The sequence below is a fragment of the Pseudoliparis swirei genome, chromosome 1 (assembly GCF_029220125.1).
Source record: "Pseudoliparis swirei isolate HS2019 ecotype Mariana Trench chromosome 1, NWPU_hadal_v1, whole genome shotgun sequence".
Taxonomy (NCBI): Eukaryota; Metazoa; Chordata; class Actinopteri; order Perciformes; family Liparidae; genus Pseudoliparis; species Pseudoliparis swirei.
This window is the reverse complement of record NC_079388.1, coordinates 12,106,655-12,118,298: the sequence shown is the minus strand read 5'-3', so window position 1 is coordinate 12,118,298 and position 11,644 is coordinate 12,106,655. Positions and strand designations below refer to the sequence as shown.

The window sequence follows — 11,644 nt, the reverse complement described above, 5'->3', positions numbered from 1 at the left end:
ATTAATGTTTAAAAATCAAAGTAGAAAATGTATATTAACATTATAAAAACATTTCTGGCATTGTGACCAATGTGATATGTTTGCAGGTAATCACATATTGCCAGTTGTGTGGTGTTCTTTGGATATCTGGAAGAAGAATGTGTTGAGGGGCATGGGGGAGTGATTGGAGTGAAATTGTAACAAGCATAAATTGGACCCTTGGCATTGGCCTTTCTTTGAAAAGTCTTAATGACAAATCACCACTTTCCCTTTCACCTCCTAGTGTTTCACAAGGCTTTACCCCGGCTGCTTTACTCCCATCCGAAGCGCCATTGGTTGAGCAATATTCTCAAAGAAAACGTTTTGGTTTTATGCCTGCCTGGACTTCTGTGCTAAACCGACATTTACTGTTACCACTGGCTGTAACCGCAATTTGAAAATGCAGACTGGCAAAAGTATGTGGGAACTGTGGTGATTTTGTTGTGGTGCGAGGATTGATTCTGTGTCATTAATACTTCTTGCAGACATTATTACTTAAATGACATATCATACGTGTCTCAAATTATTTATTTCTCCTTTTAATTTTGATGAGAAACAAACTAAGGAAACTTTTAAATAATTATACATGTGTGGAGTATATTGTAGCCTTTCCTCTCTGTTTAATTTAAGTTTATTTTCTCTTTTCCCCCCTGAAACTTGTGAAATTGACGATGAACAGACACACGTGCATCTTTGTTTAAAAGTCATTGAAGTAGAAGAAACAATTAAGATACAGTAATGATTTTAACAAAGGGGGATGGGGAGGGGGGGTTTAATGCCTACTCTTGCATACCGTCCTCTCTGTTTTATCATTAACTTCCCTCATTACAAATAGCAATACCCGTGAAGAGAATTTAAATTGATACCAAGGGGGTATAGTTAACAAGGAATGATAATGCCTAATTAATATGCAAGACTTCATATAATCCTATCTTGTGGACAAAGTGGATGGTAAACATGTAAATTCAAAACACACAGGATTGTTTCCTGGTTGTTTTCATAAAGTGGTAATAATTAAATATTTTCCCTGACCAGGCTAAACAAACACACAACCTTTAACCTTCGTGCAGAAGAGTGGATTGTGTCCCATTCACAACATGAAACCACAGTCAGACCTCCAGACCTGACGGATGGCTGTGCGATGCTGAAGCTAAATCCAAGCCCAGGTGACCACCAGCGGTCCCTGTCTGCAGCCCTCATTTTGAGGGTCTAACTACTTAATAAGTGGCTGTCCCAGGTTTCCTGGACAGAGTCCAGACCCACAGAGGCCCCCTTCGAACGGACGCCCAAAAGCATAAGGAGGGCTTCATTTATCAATCAGACCAATCACAGACTTTTCCGGGGCTAGGGACGGCCACATGTTGGGGATTAGGCACACGGAATTCAGTACAACCAAATTGTGGATGGTTAGTCAGTTGGAGATTATGGCAAATCAACAATGAAAAGAGTTTGATTACACTTCAGTTGCTGGATCGATGGGCTGTGGCTATCACCTATCGACATAAACCCAAGACACAGGCTACAAATAACAATATTTGGTCATGCTAAAGAAGCTACGATGCTAAGCTATTGTAACAGTAGCATAAAGTCTGCAAACTGACCGCATCCAGCAATATCTAAAGTCTGCTAATGTTAGCCACTAAAAGATCCTGGTTATCCCAGCCCAAGTAAGGCAATGGTGCATTTGATTGCTCAAGAAAACAACTTTTTATTTATAAGAGGAAGAGTTGGTTATTGCTTCTCTGAAAAGTAATAGAGTCTGGCATTAAGCATTTAGAAGATCGTATAGATGGGTATATGCAGCAGAAGAAATATACATTTATTTGCAGTTTAAAATGATCAAACAGGAAGTGACGGACACTGACCCTGAACATTTCTCCCGCCACATCCACAGCATCACAACTCAAATGTCAAAGTGAGTGTGACATCACTGCATCACAAATAAGCTTCATCTGAAAGCTTCAGAGTCGATAATTATTGTTACCCAACCAGCGCCAGTGTGAGCCGTGCAACTGATTGAGAAGCCGGCGGAGAGAGGTGAGCCGTCAACGTCACCTCTGGCATGTTGTGTCACTCCTGCTCATTTCCATCTCTGCACACAGATGACAGATGAGGCCCTGACAGGTGTCAGCCACCCACAACCCCCGACACCCGCTGTGTGGGACATGCACACTTTTATATACCGTGACTATAACTAGAAGGAGAGGCAGGTGTGTCTGTTTCTGTGTGTGCTCGATAGAGAAATAGAAAATTACTGGGGAGAGGAAAAGGAAGAAAAATGGAGAAAAGAGACACATGGGTAATGATAGATACAGAGGCGGAATGATCCTCTTAAAATATCAAGCACACAAAAACATTGAAGGATAATAAAGTCTCGATAAGGCACATTGGGAGAAAGCTACAGACTTTTTAAAGCAAAAAGGTTAAAAATTCTGGTCGCCCAGCATTTCTCAATGGACATGTGACGTGTGTCATCTTTCACAAAGCCCTTTTGTGGTGCTGATCTTGGGACACGTCACAGCACAATAGATGCATTTCAGGCCCAAGTTAGCAAATACTCAAAGTATGCAGGAGAGAGAACATTAATCATTTGACCTTCTGGGCCTAAATAAAGAACTTTAGAACCACATTGCCATTCAATTATTTTATTTATCATGTGGAATTCTTAAACATTACAGAGCTTAGTCATTTGAATACACCTGCATGTATATATGGTTTGATATGTTATATCTGGGCATTCCACAGTTTAATTTACTTGCAATTTATTTGTAAAGTCAATAAATGTATTTGTCAATTTAACATGCACCATAGCCAAAGAAATTAACAATGATTTTACGCAGAGGACAGCTTAAGCTAATGACTTGGTGTCAGCATGAAGATAGACTTAGCAGATAATGGGTACTTCCAATAAGAGTGCTTTTCACAGAGGGGGTTATCATCTATGGTAAGAGTGTGTGAGTGCTTTTCACATACAGTATAGGTTCATGGCATTGGACCATGGACACAGAGTTAGAGCACTATTAGCGCACATTACTGGAAATAAATTAAAATGTCCCTTTATTATTTTATTCAATTCTATTTTGGAGGTCTAAATGTTGCTGTGATTGAATGTGTTAAGCGGCAGGATTATAATGCGTTTATGCAAATAAATTTCAAATCTAAAATGGTTTGAGTGGAATTTGTACTACCTCAGAGTTCGTAACAAATATTAAAAGTATATTCGGTAATATTAAATAGTATCAGAAAATGGCTGTTGGGAGTATTGGGAGTCATATGGTGTCTATTCCAACCCTATTGACAGTCTAGCTCTCCCAATAGAGGTGTCATTGTTCCTCAACTCTAGATTTCAACTGGGAGCTCAAGCAAAATGGAGCTGGACCCCCCATATTTCATTTCTCCCTCGCTGATAGCATTTATCAGCAGTGTCCTGATAAAAACAAAATATGCAACTTAAGCCCGAGCAGGACTAAGCCGCCGAGGTGGACAGGATTACCTGGAGGCTAGCCGGGACAGGGATCAGATTGTACTGTCATAAAGGGCCATTAGACTCTTGGCAAACTGTACCTCAAGCCCAAGATGACAGAGCTTTTCAAGACGGACAGGGGGGAAAATATGAAACTTAAATTCGTCATGACAGACATCTCAGTGAATGAGACCCCCAGAAAATGTCTCTGTAGATCAAAACAACATAAACTAGATACTTTATTCTTTTTTTCATTTGACACCTGTGACAATTTAATTGATTGTATTGTATACCAAGTTTGAAATAATCAACATCCCCTGTTCTATCCTGGATGTAAGTATTTATATGAAAAGAGAGACTGCGTTTCCACACAACACACAATGGAGTAGACTTACTGACTGGCTGGGATTAAATTTAATGCAGGATCTTGACAGACATATCCTGAATGCATATCACTCTCTCTGCAGATTTCCTAGAAGCAAAGCTTACATGTTTTTTGGGGGATTTGCCTCATTAATTGTCTGGTTAAGTCCCCCTAATCCACGATGATCACGTTCTTGTATGTTTTAGGGCATTTCTTTAAGCTCATCTAGTTTCTTGTTTTAAAACGTCACAGCTTTCACAAGTAAATAAAGCTCAAACACAACAGGATCATGCACACGCTCAGGTTTTGAGTGGCACCATCGGAAGCCTCCATTTTGAGGCAAAGGAAATGAAGTGTAATTGTTGCGAGGGGTTGTCCAGACAAAGCGTCCGTAGGTACAGCAAGTATACGGCTAGACGACATAGCAGACAGCCATGAGCCTTCCTATGCGCTGTCACTTTCTCTGACATGTGGAAGAAGAGGTCTTGTCTGTTATCTCTGGGAAGGGACCTGGATTATTTGGTGACACAGACTTCTCCTTTCTTTCTTAAAAGTTCACCCATTTACTAACATCCACCTCTCACTGTGCACCGCCTCAAGGCCAGATCATGAGCGGGGGGGCGGGGGGGGTGATAGAGGGGGGGGTCAGACTGGTCGGGCAGGCTTCAGCTGGAGTCTTCCTCTGTCTGCCCTGTCTGTCTCTTTCAGTTTACTTATAGCGGCTGTCGACCTGTCCTTTCCCAGAGGGCTTTGTGAAAGGACAGAAATGTGATGCTGCTAGACACAAGTTGCGGTGGAGTCTGTCTATGGTGGCCATGTTGTATCTCCCTCCTTTGCCCCCCCCCCCCCATCTCCTATTTTTCCTGAGCAGAGAGACTCCAGGCGCCAGGCTCCGTGTAACTGCAGTCTCAGGTATGCTGAACGGACGTTGCGGCCACTTCCCAGGGCTCCACCTGCACCTGAGACTGAGTGACGTGGACACCAGAGTCAGCTAGAAAGGGCCACTTCTAGCAAGACAGGCTGTCATTCATAAATAAAATACTCAAACTGAAGATGTAAATAAAATTGCCTCTATGGTTGTCACTTTATAGTTCATAGCTTTATTATATTTGATTGCACCCATCATGTCTTTAAAAAGACAAGCTCATTATCTTTTCAGAAATATTGTTAGTCAGCTTCTGACACCAGCTAATTTATCATGGCTATATAATGGGTATCATGTTTATTGTGCAGCTATTTCCATAATCAATGTTTTAACAATTTTAAGAAATGTGTTTATTCCAGCTTCTTGGTTGAGGCTTTCGACTATAGGACAACACAATACATTAAAATGTATTATTCAATAAGCAATTGTTTAATTCATTGAGAAAGTTATCTGCAGATTAATCAGTAATCAGTGAAACCATGTTAGTTGCAGTCCTGAACAATATCATTAAGCATTTAGCACTTTTTTTCTTTTTTCATTATTTTAAAAATAAAAGTATTTAGAAATATTAATAAATTAATGGTAGACGTGATCTTTTGTTTTATGGTCTGTTATTCAGAAATGCATTTCTTTGTCTAACAACAATAAAGCTAAAAACAATGACATTTACTTCTTGCACTTTCTCTCTATGTCTTGTTCCTCTTTCCTCTAAATGTTGTGGCATTGTCAAGTGTAAAGGCTTAGGATGATTACAAAATAATTTGAAAATAGAATAAGTATGTAGAGCCTAAGTTGAGGTTTGTTCCATCTGTCAACATATGACAGCTGCAGAGCAATTTTCATTGTGGTCCAAGTGGTTTTGTGGGCTCTCATTTATCTAAAATACATCCTAAGCTGTGGCTGCCGCTTCATTATTTGAACAGGCCACATGGGTTACAATGTGCATTTGTTCCTAAACGTAAAATCTTTGCTGAAATTTGACTGACTTGTGTGCATATGTTTTGAGGACTGCACAGGGCTTTTGTGGTGGTGTGGGAGAGAAAGTGTGTGTCTGAGAGAGAGTGAAACATAGCCTACAGGGAGAAATTCAGAGGGGCATAAATAAATAGTTTTCTGTTTCCCCAAACAATATTATCTGTGCTCCACCCTTTCAATGTCAAATAACTGTTATTGAAATCCATCTATGTTCAAGTCAAGGAAACATGCAAACATGCTTTAGCCGTTGCTATATCTGCCATTTACTTTGCTGATGAAGGTCTGCATGCTTTTTAACATGTCTTTATAAATAAGGTACAACAACAGTCATGAAAATACACAAAATATGTACAGGCCATATGATGTATGTATAGTATATACATATTGTATTTATTGCAACATTTACAGTATGACAAAGCCAGTAAACTGGTGAGATCAGTTAGGCTGATGCACATCCATAATTACTTTACTATTAAGTAAAAAAGAGTCACGTCATTAAAAAAAACACTAGTTTATACATACACTATAATGCCCTCCACCATTATTAGTTACTGTATTTTAGAAATTAAAATAAAACAAATATCCCTAATACTACAAATACACTATCAATACTGTTATGAAATGTGTCTGTCTGTCTGTGTAAACAGTGTCTTGGCAATGAACGTGGTGGTTGTTTTAATACTCTCTCTGAGTGAGTACACGTGCATATTAATGTGAAGCATATTCGAGAACAAATGGGTCACTGAATGCTGCGCTTTTCTGCGCAGTCTGGAGCCGCTCGAACATCCTTCATCGCCCCTCAAGCCCTGCGAGAGACAACCGTTCATTGAGGAGCAGCAACACAGCGCCAACACAGCGAACATGGCAGACAAGAAACAGACCGTGGACCTGGGTTTACTGGAGGAGGACGATGAGTTTGAAGAATTCCCAGCCGAAGGTAAACGCTACAGATGATGTTTGAAGTCACGGTGCGCTTGTTTACGCCTCTTCATGATCCCGTAGTCTTTGTTTTATCGGTTTTGGGCCCTGCGACAGTGACTCAGCTAACCTAGCCGTGCTGGTTTTAGCATGAGCTAGCAGGGAACTATTTTGCTGGTAACTCGCCACAAACGTCTACTTTGCAGCTTGTTGTCTTCTGTTGTCGCGGACTGTGATTTAACTACTCGTGTAATATTCATTACGATGAGCATGTTATTCTGCTAACGCGTATGCTTTATCTCCCTCGCTGGTGTTAGTGCGAGCCGACAAGCTAACGACAGGGTTAGCCTGACGCTGTAGCTCAGTGGACGGTCACAATCAATAACGCATATAATAATTGAACGGTTCCTTTTGTTACCAATTCGAGGTTTTGACTAATTTGTTCTCTTCTTCCGGTGTGCAACTCCTAGACTGGACGGGGCTGGAGGAAGACGAAGACGCTCATGTTTGGGAAGACAACTGGGACGATGACAACGTAGAGGATGATTTTTCCAATCAGCTGAGGTGATCTTATCGCACAATAAAATACACAACGTGGCGCTACAGCCCCTCACAGCCTGTCGGTGTGTCTGGTACAGCAGGTCGAACAAGCAGAGGTCTAAAGCATCGCTTTAAGTGGTAGGAGGCCACGTTATTGAAGTCAGTCTTGGTGTGACATTTTTGCTTAACTTTGGTGCCATGGAGGCCACATCATCTTACTTAAAATGTAGCACACGAGACTCATCACTTTTAGTTATTTGATTTGAACGAACTGCAACTGACAAGCATTTAATACACTAGTGACAGGCAGACCTTTCCTCCAATAACGTGCACCAAAGCAAAAGAATGACAGGATGCTGGTCCTTGAAATATTTCTAAATATCACATGTTAACTAATTGAAGTACGTCTGTAATGCCAAGGGGAAGTTATTGCTGCCAATATCTTGCATATATGTTTATTGTTGGAAGTCAAATGTAAACAATTGCACTGATAAAATTTTTTTTTTAAAACATAAGTAGATATTGTGACAATACCAGTTTCAAGTGATTTCAGGGAGTGATTGAACTTAGGCCTGAGGGTTTTGAAATTGTTGTTTTACAGCATTAAAACTAGAGTTTTGAAAATGGCTCTATAAATATGCATAAGAGTTTAAGACTTAAAAAAACTGTGATATCTTTTGAAAGTCCGTAAAGAGATTTGCTGTCTTGAAACAATCAGTTCTCACAAATATAAAATGTGCGATACACTCCAGATGATAAAAGTGTGGAGCTTATGGTCTCTTAAATTTGAAGGAGGGTTTTATCCAATCTTCAGCTTGAATTATAGGTTCTATTGTTGCACCAAAAATTATCTTTAGGAAGCTACTCATTTTAGCCATTTAATCATTATTAATACATCTTGTAATTAAGAAACTGCCAGAAGCCAACAGTGCACTTGGTTTCTTGCTTTCTATCTGTCCAGCAGCTTCTCTTGATTGGCTTTGGTTCTTCGTTTTAGTTGACTTGTTTCACTTGTTTGTAAAATGGAGCCAATAACACCTTGCATTACACACCAAAGTTATCATAAAATCCGTCATACTTACTACATTCACACTTATTGGATATTCAATAACTGACGATGAATAAGTGGCTGGTCTGTTTTTGTTTGAGACTTGCACTTCAGAACGTAATATGCTATTGTTTTATTGAGACAATTATGATAGCCATGCTATTAAGTTGTTTCTTAAATATATCATTATTGTTAAAGGGCACAGCTGCCACATACATTTTTATATATGGGTAATCATCAAATCCATAGCTGCACACATTATGCAATATTTCTGTATTTCTCACTCATCTCCTAATGGTTCTCGCAATCAATAGCAGAGGGTACTTGTGCCTCTACCGCCCACCTGTAATCATCTCCACTGACTTGATCTTTCTATTTTCCTTTTCCTCCCTGCAGAGCTGAGCTGGAAAAACATGGTTACAAGATGGAGACGTCTTAGCGGCTAACGAGGCCTTGCAGCAGTCGACGACATTGGATATGAACATTTATGTTTGAATATTATCGGTTGACCCCACGCCACCGGAAATAATTTGAGGATATTATTTTGTTTCTTTTTTTGTAAGAAATATTGATGGAAGTAAATTGTTTGGAGTAAACCGTTTCTTTGAGTGTTTTTACTTCTTGACTAAACTGCAAATATTAAGATGACGTTTATCAATGTTTATAGAAGTACTTTTGCTATTGTTTATGCATTAGATTCAATTTATTTATTTTGCTTAATATCATTTGATCTAATCTACGGACTGGTTGTAACCGAAAATAATGGATTGCATTGTTTTCGTAATTGCCGAAGTTACATTGGTTAATTAAAACATAATAGTTGCCTTCATGCCTCCAATTCATGTCATATAGTCAATGGCTATATTTAACAGATAAACTGGTCATTACCTGAAATCTAGCCCGTGCGCTTCAATTTCATCTAGTCCTTGGATGTCTCTTATTCTTTGCATAAATCTAAATCCATCTCTGCAGTTATTTGTTTTTGTATGGAAGATGACTCACGGTTTGGCTAAAATATCCACAAATTACAGTCTTTGTAAGAGCTGTTGATCTTCACAGAAACACACCTGCCAAGTCGACACATCTACCTGTAATAGAAGGTTATCGCCCTCTGACGCATGGTGCATTTATTTAAATAGTCAAAGTGATGCTAGCATGACAGAGGAAGAGGGGAAACGTGTACACGGGGAAATGGAGATGAACATGAGCTGCACGCAGTGGAAGTACACGCAATACAAACGTGTGTCTGGTGCGGCCGCACACACAGAGGCTGTTCCTCCTGCACTGTATAACAGCCCCTTCCCTCTCAGCCCCACAGCGCTGGGCCGAGTCCCTGAAGGAGAGATTATCCACTGCCGTGTTTGTCAGAGGTAGGGAGGGGGTCTCAGCATGGGGCCTCCCAGCTTGCCTTGCCTGGGCCTGCCCCTACTGCCAGCCAGGCCCTTCTCTTCCGCTTGGCACAGCAGGAACTCTCGTACTGAACCAGAGGCCAATTTATCCCCGCCACACTCCCCCGGCAAAATGATTTCTCTCAGTGTTTTGTCGACTCTCAGTCCCAGGGTCCTAATGAGGTGAAATAGATGCCAGTAATACCACGGGCTGCAAAAGCTGCTTTCAAACTTAAACAACATTCATCCTCTGCCTCTAGAAGTAGAAAGCAACCTAAGTGTAGTAACTCAGGCGGGGATTTTACGTATAGTTTTTGTACTTGTTTGCGATTATACGGTAGTCTTAATTCACTATATATAATTTATCTAACTACTAGTTACTTTGAATAATGCTTTTTTCTCATGCATTGTACTGAAATTACGTTAATGTTCAGACTGCTAGAATAACCATATTCAACCCCAATGGTCTGTCTATAGTCAAGTCTAAACATTGTTTCCAATTTTTTTACATTTTAATACATGACAGATTTAGACAACTCCCTCCAGGAAGAACTTGCTGTACTGCCTGGTATCCTCTTATGTTGCTGAATTATCAATGGGACATGCTGTTTATCATCTGTGATATTGGGAACGAGTCGTTCTGCACTTCAAAGTGTTCTCAGATTTTGGCATTAAAGGCAGGAAAAGGTGGAAGTGGAAATCCGTTAGCTCAAGCGTTGAAATGTTGGCCGCTGAAAGCACACTGACCAGCACCTGACAGTCTCTGGTTCTCTTCTGGGAAAATGCAAAATCCCTGTTTACTATTATTATCCCAATCAGCAACATATCACAGCCTAACGGCTCTCCTGGGCCCATATTGTGATTGAAAGACAATGCCCCAGCTGCTCCTGATGTACATGTCAATAAAGAAAATAAAAATGTTGTTGGCAGGTATGCTTAAGGAAATAAAACAAGGTCACATGTCCATCAAGTGAACTCGAAGAGCTGTGACTCCTACATGGTGATACTCGGATCTGTTTATGCCCTTGACACTAAGGACCGTGGGCCAGATGATTATTCTAAGGGTTGGGAAGTCGGTGAAGTGAGAAAAATCGGTAAGTGAGAGCAACAGAGGAGGACCTGTGACCATTTTGTTTGTGCTGAGAGCATGAGATTGGTCCCTTGTGTTTGACGCCATGAGGGCCTCAATGGGCCCTCAATATTCAACCTTGCACAGACCGCCAGGCTTTTCAGTGTATGCATTAGTTCTTATTCGATCCCATTTAACTGTGACTCTAATTTGTGCAAGCATTTTTGTTGTTCCTTTGTGACCCACATGATTCCCCATGACATGTACGAGAAGGCGCACTGTGGCTGATAATGACTGACGTACAGAGGTCTGAATAACAATCTGCTGGATGAATACGTTCACCCTATTGAAAGGTTTCGTTTTAAATCTTTTATACAATGGATCACTATTTTTAAATGGCTATCATTGTGTTACAGGTGCCAACGTTCCGTCTTAATACAGAAATCCATACCATGTCAAAACACTCCCAACAAATTACATTCTGGATCGGTCTATATGGGAACTTTATTCTGTAAACTGATTTTTGCATTTATGAAAGACTAGCTTCTTCGAAAAGCATTTTCTTATTTGCAAATCATTTCCCCTCGGCCCACGCAGTTCTGAGACCACATGACTCCATGCGAGAGAGCAGCCAATAGAACTGTGCCGAAGACTATTTCATAACACTTCGTGTTGGGTGATGGCAGATCCATTGTTCTCGGGGCCTACGAGCCTGTGGGCGAGAGTCCCTGCTGTGTCTCCACCGAGGAAATACACCAGCCTCCCAGGCTATATTTTCCTCTCCTGCAGACACTGGAAGCTACTGTGACCATTCGAACTCTCTCCCCACCGCTGCAGGCCCTGCTCTCTCCTCTCATTCCCTCTCCAATCCCGTCACCACTGAGCCAGGGAGAAGACGAAGCTGTCTCCGCACAGCTAGGAAGCATGCAGCTGCTA

The 11,644-nt window shown here is 40.7% G+C and overlaps 1 protein-coding gene across 1 annotated transcript; it reads left to right on the top strand.

Annotated features, from left to right (window-relative positions):
• Positions 1-6,562: 6,562 nt before the first annotated feature.
• Positions 6,563-8,852, top strand: sem1 (SEM1 26S proteasome subunit). Its single transcript, XM_056412788.1, has 3 exons — positions 6,563-6,682; positions 7,134-7,227; positions 8,648-8,852. Exons 1-3 carry the CDS (start codon positions 6,607-6,609, stop codon positions 8,688-8,690), a joined length of 213 nt encoding a protein of 70 aa, XP_056268763.1. The 5' UTR covers positions 6,563-6,606; the 3' UTR covers positions 8,691-8,852.
• The last annotated feature ends 2,792 nt before the right edge of the window (positions 8,853-11,644 follow it).